This window comes from Ctenocephalides felis, unplaced genomic scaffold (assembly GCF_003426905.1).
Source record: "Ctenocephalides felis isolate EL2017-DRISC unplaced genomic scaffold, ASM342690v1 CF-g0.4_SCAFFOLD_03571, whole genome shotgun sequence".
NCBI lineage: Eukaryota > Metazoa > Arthropoda > Insecta > Siphonaptera > Pulicidae > Ctenocephalides > Ctenocephalides felis.
In genome coordinates this window covers 13,365,418-13,381,031 of record NW_020539725.1, presented here as the reverse complement: position 1 = coordinate 13,381,031, position 15,614 = coordinate 13,365,418, and the positions used below count along the sequence as shown (strand labels likewise).

The following is a 15,614-nucleotide window of genomic DNA, read 5'->3' as shown; positions in this document are numbered from 1 at the left end:
TATGAATGAATCCACTCGGAATATCACTCTAATTAATTATTTTTTTATTGATTAAATCGATTATTTACACAAATCGGGAAGTTCATGTAACGTGCCCCAAGGCAAAATACCAATGCCAACAATGTTTTAGTAATTAATAAATATTAGAAGGAGATACTGTCAAAGATATTGTTTATTTTCCATTCAACAAATTTTGAATTATGCTTTATTTCATTCATTGTAGTTAATAAATTATATAATTATAGTTCAACACCAGAACTGTACATAATAGTTCTAATAGGTAACAAAACATTAAAAGTATTTGAAAACATTTTATATTTTTCTGCTTTAAAATCAGCTACAGAACAATATTCTCTACTAAAATTTATTCATATTTAAATTTTGCTCATTTTTGTGACAAGTTTTTGATATAAAATATCAAGGTGGAAGGAAGACGACAGAAAAGGCTGATTCCAAAAAACAATTTATTTGTCATTTTCAAATATCAAAACTGTGGACCATATACTGCATAGTGTTGGCTTCAATACATAATGGTACCTTTTGGATCACGAGTAATTTTGAAAATAGGTAACATTCCAAAATTTAATGTTCATTGCAAAATATGTAAATCATATAATATATTTAAATGTGATATTTTGATTATTTTTCAGGAATTCTTTTCAAACTTTGCACTTGATAAACGATAGCGTGTATATAATTTTTGAAGCTGTTTTGATTCTATTAACTGTTTTGAAGTCAAAAATATTGGCACAGTCGTTGAACGAGGCTTCGCAAATTCTAGCAATTAGTGGACCAAAATTGTGCTTAAAAGCTAGATCAAGGTTGAGTAAAGGCCAACGTATTGGAGCGGCACTTTTAATTTTGTATGTAAGTATAATGGACTTGAATGTGTATTTTTAATTAAATACTTGTAGAATCTCCATATATCAAATTATGTTTTTTTAAAAAAAATCGACCATGAATCATATTAGTCATATCCTATGAGATCAATTACATAGTTCATTGAAACTGAAAAATCTATTTGCGGTTGAAAATGCATTGGAAAATAAAGAATACTTTACATTATTTACTATTAATAATAAGAGTAATTATCGTTTTTTACATTTTCTCTTTTTTAAGTATTTTTTTACCATAATTTTAACAAATCAAATTGCCAACATCATGTATTTTATATGCGCACCATTTGTTATATTTTGATGTAATATATAGACCCTGCGCTTCTTTGTTATGTTCACCCTTGTTATAATTTTGGTTTTTCATTTTATTAATATTATTTTTAAAAAAATAAACTTAATGCGATCCTAAGAAACAATTGGCACAAAATTTTCGAAAAAGAACCAAAACCATAAATGTCAGACGTTTAGAAAGTGCGTATCAGTAATAAGACCTTACACTGCGGAAACTATTTTAAATTGTTGTTTTACTGTGTTATTACAGAATAGCTGTTGGCAACTAGTCCTATACTATGGCATTCTAAAATTTTTTTTGCCTGCCTAAACAAACAATTGTCACAAATGTGTACCTAGTTGACATTGAAAATTCATCAATAAAAAAATTATAATTTTAGTACAAATTTAATCATTCATTTCGGCAAAGGTACTAGTTTTAATTCAGGGAAAAATGAAGTACATAGAATTATATTGTTACAACTATCAACTATCTGCTAATTCATGCAGTAGGATATAGTAATATGAACATTCTAGAGAAACTTATAATTATTTTTTTTTTTTAATGTAGAAGATGAACTTAAAACAAGTTATAGAATATTTTAAGCGAATAAAGATTATTTTATCATATGAATACATTATCATAATCTTATATTTTCATTCTTGTCTATATTTCAATTATATTTTTTGCAGTTGATGGTACAATTCGGATTAACATTATGGATAGTTGGAGAAACAAATTACCTGGCAACATATGCAACAGTTGCATCACAATGTATGACTTTTGTATTCTACAATATTTTCTGCGCTATATGCAAACTTTACGTCAGGATGTTTACTTGTTTTGATACAGTTCTCAAACAATTCTTAGGAAAAGGTAAAATAATAATAATAAAACTATTAAGGAAGTTTAAAAAATTGATATTATAATTTTATCGGATTATGTCATTAGATTGTTTATAAAATAGATAATTAATCCTTAGAAAAGTTAATCATTTAATTTGCATGAAAATATGTGCATGCTATGAAAAAAGGTATATAGATATTTTTTAGTATCAAAATGGTGTATGATTTTATAATATTCCCAATTATACTAAATCAAATTCTATTCGAACCTAATTTTTTATTGACCAGCAAAATCAAAATAAAAGTGTGTCTTGTTAGTATCTGCTAGAAACGTATAGTTAAGATGGAAAAATAAACGACAGTAAATACATTAGCATTGATTAATGTAAAATCAAAATGCTTTCAAAAATGCATTACATTTTTTAACTTGTGCATTTCTTACACAAAATACTCCATACGATAATCACATATTGCAAAGTATCACTAAATATTTAATTCCCTTCATTATTTCAGAAGGCAACCGAATGTACAACTCACCAGAAATTATTACTCATGGAATGAAAACTAGAAGAAAAAATGAAAACCAGTGTGCTTATATTGCAAGAAATCTTGATCTTCTTCGACGACTTCATGAACGAATTTGTGTGACATTGAGATCAGCAAATGTATCATTTAATCCCCAGGTAAGCTAAATTATTAGCGAGAGACTCAGAAGCATGAGAATTGATTTTGCAGTTTAACAGCCCTCTTTTAATTAATAAATTCAATTTTTATTTTTATCAATTTTTAGATAGCTGTTGTCCTCTGCGTGGAATTGTCTGTGATAGTGATTCGATTGTACTCAGTGATTAGAAGAATTAACCATCCTGATGAAAAAACGAATACTGATAGTTTGCGATCATTAGTTATAGATTGCAGTGATTGCGTTTTTATATTCTTTCGTGTTGCCGGTTTAGTTCTTGTTCTCGATGTTGCACAAAGTGTTGAAGACTCAGTAAGTAAATTATTTATTACATATATTTATTATTATATTACATATTATATTTTGCCATTTTTTGTTACGTTTTAAATAGTATTTTTGTCGAAGACAAACAAATATTTGCTAAATGATAAAAAATATCTTTTGGTATGGTAAATTTTATAGATGATTTTATCATATTTATTAAAGCAGTAAGAAATTAAACTGTACCTAATCCGCGATTTGAATTAAATAGCAATTGCATCATTACAAATCAATTATTTATTTAATGCAATAAATTTTTTGATATAAAAGAAAGTTTTGGAACTGCTATGGATAAATTTTTCCAATAACTTCAATTATACAATATGCAGTACAGTATTATTGCAAGAGTTTAAAATAAAATGATAAGGTTTGGTTACTGTTACGCTATTTTGAATGGAATTATAAAAGAATGCATATGTTAATTATACTATTATTCAATTTAAAAACTCTGAAATTTGAAACTCTTAAATTTATACATAAAACTTCTTTGGCTTAAATATGAAAAAATAACTCAATATTAAAGGTGATAAAATTTAGTCTTCAACTTATTAAGCCTTTAAAAAAGAAAGGTCTTTAATGTTTTATTCTTCAATTTAATACGTGATAACAAATGCTGTTATCTGTGTTGAAAGCGCTAAATTTATAAGACATATTCTTTGCTAGAATTACGCCTGAATCGACTCTACTTCGTAGTAATATGTTTAAAAGTTAAGATCAATGACCGTTTTATATGATTTACTATATTACGAATTTATATCAGGGAATTAATTTTTTAAAAAGTTTAACAGTAAGTTGCATTGATCCTTATTTGGAAAAACATTTTTGAATATAGTATGTGATTTGAGCTTACATATCTACCATCAACTATTTGTTTTGTATTTCCGCCATTAACTACTCATTTCACCTTTCATACATTGGAGATATAGGCTGATAATAAAATTATAGGATTCAGAGAAAAAGATTCAAACATCGTAATAACACTTACTTGAATCGAATATGTTTTATGTAACCATATTTTAGATATGAAAACCTCCTCTTAATTCGCCTGAATGAATAAATTTATATAAAATTATAAAGCTTTAAAAAATGAAACAATCTTGCAATTGGTGTGTATTCATTTTGGGGACTATAACTGTCATTTAGATTAGAACCAAAAAAAAACGCCTAAAACATTTGTAAAGACCTACTAAGGTTGGTTTGGTCAGGGGCGGCTAAATTAAACTATATTTTCTGTATTTAAGGTCGTTAGACTATTTAAATTATACTAATGATTTATATATTTTGGACTACAACCATCAGACAAAAATAATAACATCAAAACTTTTAAATTTAATCAATATCAAACACTTTTCTCTGCACTTAACCGTTGAGAATTTGGTTACATATTTTACTTCTTGTTCTATTATTTTTATATGTAATATTTGACTATGATTATAAAATTGTTAATATACTGTTTCACTTGAACATTATTCCATTAGTTCTTTAATTAGGCTGAGATAAAAATGTGTGCATTATCTCTAATATGTTTTTTTTTGTCTTTTGTCATTTAAATACTTATACAATTACATAGAACTAAATATTAAAAGTTTCAGCTAAAAATGTAATTGTTAGTTTTAATAGTTTTGCTTTATTAAATATTTGTTATTCAGAAGTCTCACTTTGTAAACTTTTGAGATACTTCATAAGAAGTAAAGTTACATTAATTGTTTTCTGATGTGTGTTAGTGAATATTTACCAAACCAAATACCGCAAAAATAAATGAAAGTAGGAGTACACTGTCGTTTGGAATTGTTCATTAAACCTTAATGAACCGTTTCTCTTGATTTATTTCTTCAAGGTGCTGTATGAAACTTTAAATTTATTTTGTGTCATAAAATGCCGGTAGAAATAATAATTTGTTATAGTTTTCAGCAATGAAATTACTTTTAAATTGTGTGCAGAGTATAAAATTTATAAAAATCAGCGCTTCGAACGGTTTTAATTTTTCATTTGACTCATATTATGTCCAAAAATTTTAATTATTTTGCCTTTTAGCTGACGGAGGCCAGTAAATTGAAGATTTTGATCACGGAAAAAACTATTAAAACTTTTTTACTATTGGTAAGATTTTTTCACAATTTAGATCTAAATTCTTTAGATTTAATCTCGAGTTTCATACCGTTATATAATGGATTTAAAATTTTAGCTATTATTTACTAATATCACATAAATATTAATATTGTTAATAATTTAATTCTGATAAAACAATTTCCTATTTTTCAACAGTTTCCAATTCTTTATTCTTCAATATTCTCATAAATCTCAGTTTTTCCATTTTGAAATTAAAACTTTCTGACATTTCGAGTTTATATATTTGATTTTTAATTGATAGTTATATAAATCAGTTCATTACTGAATTTTTATAATATTTTTTAAACTATTATATTAAAACTTTGAGAAAGTTTCAACAAATTCAAAATATTATTTAATATTACAATATTTATGTAACATATTTTTACATATTTTGAATGTTATTTTTTATTCAATGACATTTGAAAGGCAATAAAATGCAATACATCATTAATTAAATATTATTAACTTCCCGTAGGGCAAGTAATCGCAAAAAAATCAAAAATGAATATTTGTATATATCTTTACGTTTCAGAGGTTTCTGAATATTTTGGCATAACTCAGAAAAAATGGATGTATGTGTGTGTGTGTGTGCGTGTACGTATGTGTGTGCGGATATAAATTTTCATCGACGATATCGGGAACACGGATGAAGCGATTTGAATAATTCAAAAAACATTCGATTCGTATTGACAAGGAGACGTGCTGATTAGTTTTTGGCGAAGGCAGGTCTAGCCGTTTCGAAGATACGGGGCAAAAAGCGCCAAAAATGGTAACTCGGTTTTTAAGAGAACGGAGCGTCCGATTTTAATAATTCAAAAAACATTTTACTTGTATTGACAAGATGAAGAATTGATCAAATTTTCATGAAGGCAGGTAAAGCGGTTTTGGACATCTATTGGAAAAAATATAAAAATGCCATTTGGCGTCAAAAATGATCATTAGACATATGCACATCAAATTATCAGATATTTTACAGAGATTTTAATAATAAGTATAAATTTTGTTTACATTCCTATGGGTTCCGTACCAATGTTTATCCGTTAGACGGCGAAGTGGCGCTAACGCGCTTTGACATTTTGTCTCTATGCAGTTATAGCAGTACGCTTGCTTTAAAAAAAGTTCAAAATTTCCAAAATATGTCAAAATAAAGAAAACATTATTTTTTCAATTTTTTTTTTTCAAAAAAAGGTAAGTTTTTGTCAAATTTATAGTTTCTCAAAAATCTAATTTGTTCGAAGTAATTTTTTTTCAACAATATTCATCTTTTTAAAAAAATAATCATTTTTGGTACGGGAAGTTCCAGCAATTTGCCTTAAGGCACGATACCATGCGCCCCACTAGTTTAGAATTCAAATTTTTCATAATATTGTCTTAAATTCAGCTGAAAAAACTGTATATACTGCAAATAAAACAGCAAATATAGATGGAAGTGTATATTACGTGTACCTATAGTTTTGAAAAAGTTTGAAAAATAACTTTTTAACATAAATAGTCTTATATTTTTCTGTCTATGGCTAAAATGTTTTTTGGCCCTGGTATATTTATACACGACATCTATGTAATAGTTTTAATATTAAGTTTCTATTATAATTTACAGCACAGCAAACCCTTGGCAACATTGTTGGATTGCGTAACATCGTATTCTGAAGATAATCTTTGCGAAGGCGAAACCAAACTTAGTCCTGTCCTAAAAGCACAAAATACGAATAAAATTAATCCAAAAGATGATATATTCGGTGAATCAGTACATAATTCGAAAATTAGAAAGAATGAAATAACTGTTCACAGAAACATGGATTTGTTAGATCAAAATCGTGAACTGAATTTTATTGACGATTGTGAAGACAATGTGAAATGTGAAGTAAGAACTGATATAGAAAATTGTGGTAATGGAAAATTTATACAGAACCAAGATCATTTTTATAACACGGATGAAGACCAAAATGAATATTTTGATGAAAATGAACCACATACTAATAGTTTTGAAGATAGTTTTAGTGAAAACAAATCTAAATATACACGAAAACATGTCAGTTTTGAAGATGATACTATAAATTGTTGCAATACTTGTCATCCCCATCATTATCTCTGCGTTCGATGTCTCCAACGAAAATTTGAGGATGAAAATATTAAGCATGATAACAGCTATGATGAAAATGATTGGAAAGATAATCATCTAATAGTTTCGGCGCATTTGAGAATGTTTTGTGCTAAATTACACAGGTATGTCTAATTATTCATAAAATTTTGAAAATAACTAAAATAATTTATTAGTTGTTTTTTTCTCAAATATTTTTTTGATTTTTGTTTTTTTTTATTCCGTTAGAAAATTAAATTCAACAAAAAATTTAATTTTGAATATAATTTTCTGAAACTTTTATTGTTTATATTATATATTTTATTTGTGTGATTGTGTCTTTGGCTGTATCTCTTAAATAGAAGATAAATGCTATATATTAAATTTACATGCTTGGAGATTTTATCGATGAAATTTTAATATTGATATCAGAGCGAACATAAATAATATTTTTATTACTATTTAGATTCATAATTGCATCAATTTTTAATATTTTGTGATTTTTTTTGTAGTACATAATTGAATTGCATCGATTTTTAATATTTTGTGATTTTTTTTGTAGTACATAATTGAATTTTTGAATGAAAAATCTATACGTAGTTGCGAATATAATGTAATTAATAATATTGGAATATTAGTTAGTCGAAATTCCATCTGAGCACTTGTAATTTTTAGAGAACATTTTACTGAAAGTGTTATTTTAGAATAGTAAATTTTATATTATATTTTATTATGATCAAGCATCGCTATTATTGCTTGCTACCTTTTACCAAGTTGGTTAAATTATTTACAGTAGACTATAGTCTAACCATGTTGGTAACTGGCATTTTGAATTGCAGTTAAATAAAACCTTTAGTGCAAATTACGTTTTATCTTTCCTAACTTTAGACGAAGAATTTATCAATAACATACAACCCCTTCCTCGAATTTTTTGGATTACTTTAGTAGACAATTTTTTCAAGAATTTAGAGACAATTATACACCTATATTTATATCAAAATCTCACACTTTTATTTATCAAATATTATATTTTCACCATCATATTAAAAACAAGTATAAAACAATTTTGAAGAACTATTTCGTATTGGGATAGGTATAGTAAAACATAGCTTGAACCAATATATTCTATCAGCAGTTTTTAATGCAATACTTTTTTACGTTCACTAAAAATGCTGACTAATTTCTATGGCTGAATCAAAAAATTATAACGGAGAAAAATCAAGTTCAAAAAGAAAGTTCGGCCTAAGGATAAATGTTAATTACTATAAAATATGTATGAGTCACATTAACAACTCAGATTTAATATATATATATATATATATATATATATATATATATGTTTTTATATATACATATATATATATATATATATATGTTTTATATTTTATTGTTATTTATATCATTAATAAACTATTTAAATATTGATTGATACATTGTTTTTCAGATTGCCAGCCAGGTTTACTGTTAGTGGTTTATTTCCAATTGGTGTTAGGCTTATCGCCCCAGTAAGTCATTTTCAAATTAATTGCAAACTTATATTATTTTGAAAATGTATAAAAATGTACGCATATATCTGACCTTTAAAACGGGCGCGGTCAGGGCATATACAGTACTATTGTGATGATGAAAAATTTTCATTATCTTTGAGTATGTATGATTGCAATTTATGTTAGTTTTATTTATATTAAATAATTTCTAATATCATACTTTTTATCTAATAGTATATTCAACTATTTAAATTTAACTGGTTTAATATTCTTATGAATAGATATGAATGAAATCTTGGAAGGCGAGATTCTTTTAATTTTCATACGTTTCATCTTATAATTTGATATCATCAGTTGATATGAACATCTTGGAGAATTATTATAAGACTATCCAAGTCTATTAATACTAGTATATGACATCTAATGAAAAACATTTATATTATAATTTTATTTAAACAATTTTTTTTACTAATTTTAGCAATCAGTGCGAGTTGGAACATTTTATGCATACTCCTGTTTGTGTGCTTATATGTATTTGCTCATTTTATATATGTACCTAATTGGCACTCTATCAAAACTTTCACAAATTAAACATTTATTGTTAGATTTACTTTGTGTGATCTCTGAAAAGATAAATATTTAATCACATATATTTGTTCATATACTAACCTGAAATCGGTGATGATATAGTTGTTGATATTAGGTGATTCAATTTTCTAAGGTTTGCGGAAATATAATAGAATATTAAAAAATGTTCATTGATTCGACAGTTACTATTGAAATTAGTAATATCAAATAATTAACATCCGGTGGCCAAAATTGAGAAGATTTATTATCTAATTTTTACTGAAGAGTTTAAAATATTTTGATGCATATTTATGCAAAAATACTAAATTAGAAGTTTTTAAGTTTAGTTTACAAATCAACAATTTATTGCAATTAGAGCATAAGTAAATGCTATCTTTTGGCTAGATTTGATAATTTAAGTATCTATAAAATTATTATATTAAGTTGATGTTGGATATTCAGACTTTTCTTATAAAATAATATTGAAATTATTCTTTAGCAAAAAAAACTTATTTAAACTTAATTACACACACACACACACACACATATATATATATATATATATATATATATATAACAGTTTTCTAGCATATAATCAATTTCCCATTGTACGATGTGTTTAACACGTTTATTATCTAAAATGTTATCTTATAGCCGTTGATGATTTAATAGTTTAAATTTAACTTTCACCATAAACATTAAGCAATTTTACAACCGTTTGAACACGTACAATATTCATTTATGTCATTTTAATTAATATTATGTTTTACTTAAATCTACATTAATGGTTGGAAATTTGATTTTTGCATCTGTGACATGCATTTGATAATATATATTATAGACTGTTCCAAAACAGTGATTATGACCATGAAAAAAATACATTTTTCTGCGACTATAAACTATTCAGTAAATAAGTTTTATTAAATTATTGTATGCAAGATAGAAAATATATAATCCGCTAATCAGGCTTTTACCCATTTTTAACTTCCCGAAGGAGAAGTTTGTTTTTATCAAAAAATCCGATATACTTCATGTTTTCTCGACGTTTCAAGCTATTCTGAATCGAATGAGACCAAATTTGGAAAAAGTATGTGTGTGTGTATATGAACAGCCATAAATCGACGTTTTCGCAAAAACGGCTCGACCGATTTCAAAAATTCAAAAGCCATTCGATGATTTCGATGAGGACTATCGTTTGTCACTTTTGTGCGCAGATCTGCCGAGCCGTTTCTTTGTAATTTAAAAAAAAAGTTAAACTTTTCGTCCACATTTAAGCTCATACTATCGAATCGATTTAAAAAAATCAAAAATCAAACTGTTCGAAAGATATTAGTTGGGAATGATACGGATTAGTTTTAAGTGAAAATCTACCGAGCCGTTTTCTTGTAATTAACTGTTGAAAAAAAAATTTAAGCCGATTTTTATGGAACTTTTTTTGGCGATATATTATGGTTTTATAGAACTTACTGAAATATTACGGCCTTACGACAAGTAGTTTAATTTTAAAAATTCATCAAAGTTTTAGAAAATGAGTAGTTTTTTGACATTAAATTAGACGATTTATTTGGTATAACTTTTGAGTGTACGTTCATTCTCAATGATGTGTGATAAATCCACTCGAAATACTTTTAATCACTCATAAATTAATTTATATTTTATTGTTTAAGTCGATTATATACAGATATCGGGAAGTAACTTGCAAAATACCAATACCAACTAGTAGAAAAATATTTTGCTCAACAATCTGCTGAATACATTTGTTCCTAGTTTATTAATGAATGTTACATCTAATACAATTCAAGTTCCTGCGTTTAATTTAGATGAACGTTATAAGTTGAACTTTATTTCATTTATATAAACAAATATTTAATTTAAATATTTGTTTTTATAAAAAACTAATATCAGAAATAATAACAATAACGTTTAAAATATGCAGATGCAAAACAAACGGTAATAGTTTCTGCTCACTTATTAGTGACTAATGATAATATCTGTAGGTGTATTTTATAAAAAAAAATTGAAATCGATTGCGGACACATACACAATTTATTTAGGATGGGAATTTAAAAGAACTTAAATAAAAATAATATTTGATATTTGATAAATTTATTTCTGAATATTTGTCGGCACGTTAGTAAAAATGCGTTTTTAATTATCTCCACGAAAAACGAATAAGTACGATTCTAAATGATTTTCGAGAAAACTTAAGATATTGAAATACTAATATTATAAAAGATTTTAGACGATCTGAAACTGACATATAAATAAGAAATAAGTAATATTACAATAAATTTATCTAATTTTGAATCATTCAATTTATTTTTTCTTATTCTTTTCAGATTACCGGTAGCATTGTGACTTACGTTTTGGTAGCGTTGCAATTTCAGCTGCATGATTCAAATGATGCTGACAATGACATGTTAGATTTTAATGGGACATTTAATGTTATTTTTGGAGATATTCAATAATTAGGTAAGTTTTCTATATTGTATTATATTTTGTAATTTAATTGGATCAGTATCGAAAAATTATTAATTTAACGGTACAGAAGCAGCTTAAAACTGTTCGCTCTACTCTGTTGATGAATTTCGCCATTAACAAAACATCATTTTCTTATTTTGGAATTTGTTTCGTGTTGGTGCTGCTTATAATTGGTTTATACTTTATAAACCATTTTGTATTTCTTAATATTAATCCTTTTCATAATTTTTCATAACTATGCTTTTACTATTTTTTGCTAAAAGTTTACTATTTTTTTAAACAAAATATTTTTTTACGCTGCATTTTTGGATTAACATTGGTAAGTAGATGATGTAATATTTCATTTGCTATATATTCTTATACTCGCGATTTTTTATAAGATTTAATACGTAAGTATGTTCAAGTATTTGAGAAACATTAATAATAATAAATGAACATAAAACATTTATTAGATAATAACAACTTTATTAAAATAGTTAATATTTACAATTATATAACACTATACAGACTCGTTATTTTCTTAAATTACTCTTTATAACAAGATATTAACCGTATAAAAATTTATTTATATTTACAATTCTCAGAAATATTAGCTTCATATTTATACGTGTAACATTTAACATTAATTATTATAATACAATAATTAACACTCTTTCATTTATTCATAGTAATTTCATTCATTGTGAATTTTTGCTAATTCTTGTGAATTATCGTCGATACCATTTACTTCTGTGTATATTTGTAGAAACAAAATGATATAGGCAATAGATATTTTGTTTAGAAAGAAAGTATATCATTAGCAAAATATACCATGACGTTTTTTCTGATCAACATCAACTGTCATTCACATTAATGATATGGGCCGCTAGGTGAAAATCCACCGGAAGCTCCATTAAGGTAGCTGTCACCTCCGTGGCCACCACCACCATATCCGCTACCGCCTCCGTGGCCACCACCACCTCCATGGCCACCACCAAATCCACCGCCGCCTCCGTGATGGCCTCCACCACCGCCGCCGCCAAAGCTTCCGTGACTAGTTACACTATAGCTATCTACTCCAGAATAACTGTCGGAGCCTCCGCCGTGTCCGCCGCCGAAACCTCCTCCGCCACCTCCTCCGAGATGGTCATCGTGTCCACCGCCACCATAACCACCGCCTCCCCCACCGTGGCCGCCTCCGAAACCGCCGCCAAATCCTCCTCCACCACCACCGTGGTGATCGTCATGTCCACCACCAAATCCGCCTCCAAAACCTCCTCCTCCATAGCCGCCACCACCTCCGTGGTGATCATCGTGACCACCGCCGCCGCCGCCGCCGCCGCCGCCGTGTCCTCCTCCATAACCACCGCCTCCGCCACCGTGGCCGCCTCCAAAACCACCGCCAAAGCCGCCACCTCCTCCGCCATGGTGATCATCGTGTCCACCGCCAAATCCTCCGCCGCCTCCATATCCACCTCCTCCTCCGTGGTGATCGCCACCTCCGTGACCTCCTCCAAATCCACCTCCTCCTCCTCCTCCGTGATGATCACCATGTCCGCCACCGCCGCCAAAGATACCTGAGAAGCCACCGCCGCCGCCGTATCCTCCTCCACCTCCGTGGTGATCGTCGTGACCGCCGCCACCGCCAAAACCTCCTCCTCCAAATCCACCACCTCCGTGGTGGTCATCATGCCCTCCGCCACCACCGCCAAAGCCACCTCCAAAGCCTCCGCCGCCTCCATATCCGCCACCACCTCCGTGGTGATCATCGTGGCCGCCACCTCCTCCAAATCCACCGCCGCCACCGAATCCACCTCCGCCTCCATGGTGGTCATCGTGGCCACCTCCTCCAAAACCACCCCCAAATCCTCCTCCAAAGCCACCTCCGCCGCCGCCATGATGATCATCGTGGCCGCCACCACCACCGTAACCGCCAAAGTCACCACCACCTCCATGGCCGCCTCCGCCATGGCCGCCTCCGCCATGGCCTCCGCCGCCGTGGCCTCCGCCGCTTAGAAAACCTCCAATTAATGTTTCCGCTAATCCCGGACCATGGTGTCCGCCACCGCCATGGCCTCCACCACCACCGCCTCCGTGGCCTCCTCCAAATCCTCCGCCAAATCCTCCTCCGCCACCATGATGATCATCGTGGCCACCGCCGCCACCTCCGTAACCACCTCCACCATGGCCTCCTCCAAATCCACCGCCGAATCCGCCATGGCCGCCGCCCCCACCACCACCATCATGTTGTTCTATGATTATAGTGGGTCCGCCGCCACCACCTCCGTGTCCTCCTCCGCCGCCATGGCCTCCTCCATAACCGCCGCCGCCAAAGCCACCTCCAAAATCGCCGTGGCCACCACCACCGCCTCCATGACCCCCGCCGCCAAAGCCACCGCCAAAATCACCGTGGCCACCTCCACCACCGCCACCATGGTCATGAATGATTACTTCTTTGTGGTGTTCTTCTTTATGAACTGGTTCCTTTATATGCACTCGTATGTGGACACTGTAAATGATTAAATACAATGTTTCTAACTTACATATTTATAATATATTGTTTGAAGTAAATATATTTAGAAAATAATAAAATTTGAACAAAGTATTCAATTATTCTTATCATATTACTATAAAAGTATTTGATTGATTCCAGAGCGGCACACGAATTGGTACGCAATATAATTGCATATGCATCTGACGATTTATATATTTCAAAAGTATTTGCTTCATTACATTTCTAAATTAATAAGGACCTAATTTTGGTTTTCTAAAATTGTTATAAAAATATTTTTTGATTTGAACCACTTATTCAAACAGTTTTCTTTTCACATTCACTTTCAAATAATGGTGCTGACGACAATAATTTCGATGAAACTTCACTTTTAACTTATACCATTCAATTCCGCGATAATTTGGAATACAAACTTGTTCTTTTATTTTTAGAACTATTTTTTGAGCATTAATGTCGTTTTGATACTAATTATTTCATTATATAAAATTTTTTAGTTCTTATAATTTAATTTGAATAAATTAAATAATATTCATGAAAATAGCAAGTTGTACTGGGCCAATTTCAATAGCTCAAAAAATCACTCAAAAATAAGTAATCAGTGAATGAAGAAATGCAAGAGCTTATTTCAGTTTCTATCAAATGTATTTTGATAAGTTGACATTGCACAAAGCTTCATTCTTGCCTTGAAAGTTTATAATAAACATGAACAGTCTTTAATTTATTTAGATATGCAAAACATGAACTATTTTAAATATCTTGAAATGTTTGCTAAAGTAATATTATAAAATAAATTATAATACTTACTGTTCCTTGCCGAAGGTTGCAAGCGCAAAACCAAACGTAGCAAGCAGAGCCACACAAAACTGAAATTAAAAAAATATTAAACTTAAGTAAATATGAATATTTATAAAATATTTATACATATTTATTTTAGGCATTGAAAAAAACTAATTAATGAACTGATATAATTAAAACACAAATGAATTTCGAACAAAGTTATGAGAGGCATTGTCATTTTTATTGATAATTGATAGAGGAAATTTTTCACCCAATTTGATGTGTGTTACAAAAAGCGTAACAACATTTAGGTCTTGCTTGCAGCTAATTATTAATAATGATAAACTATATCAAGTATAAGACAATTACTATATGATATACATATTAATGATAAACTATACTTGATATAGTTTATCATTATTTATAAATTGCTGCATGCAAAATCCAAAGCTAAATGTTGTTACGCTTTTTGTATAAATTTAAGTTCTGTAGTTTCTTTTAGGTTTCTTGTGTTCTTCAATAAGGGGAATTAGTTTGTCTAAAAAATATTTAACTTGGCAATCGGTTTTCTCAAATTAAGAAAGAATGCAATAATATTGTCAATAGT

The 15,614-nt window shown here is 29.6% G+C and overlaps 1 protein-coding gene across 1 annotated transcript; it reads left to right on the top strand.

Moving 5' to 3' along the window:
* Positions 1-12,735: 12,735 nt before the first annotated feature.
* Positions 12,736-14,241, top strand: LOC113385646 (platelet binding protein GspB-like). Its single transcript, XM_026623492.1, has 2 exons — positions 12,736-13,146; positions 13,822-14,241. The coding sequence occupies exons 1-2, from the start codon at positions 12,736-12,738 to the stop codon at positions 14,239-14,241; spliced, it is 831 nt and encodes a 276-aa protein (XP_026479277.1).
* The last annotated feature ends 1,373 nt before the right edge of the window (positions 14,242-15,614 follow it).

Excerpts from the sequence above, each read along its gene's own strand:
- LOC113385646 (XM_026623492.1), top strand. The coding sequence starts at position 12,736 with ATGGCCTCCACCACCGCCGCCGCCAAAGCTTCCGTGACTAGTTACACT. Across the intron at positions 13,147-13,821 it reads CCGCCACCTCCTCCGCCATG|TCCAAATCCTCCGCCAAATC; the intron begins GTGATCATCGTG and ends TCCGTGGCCTCC.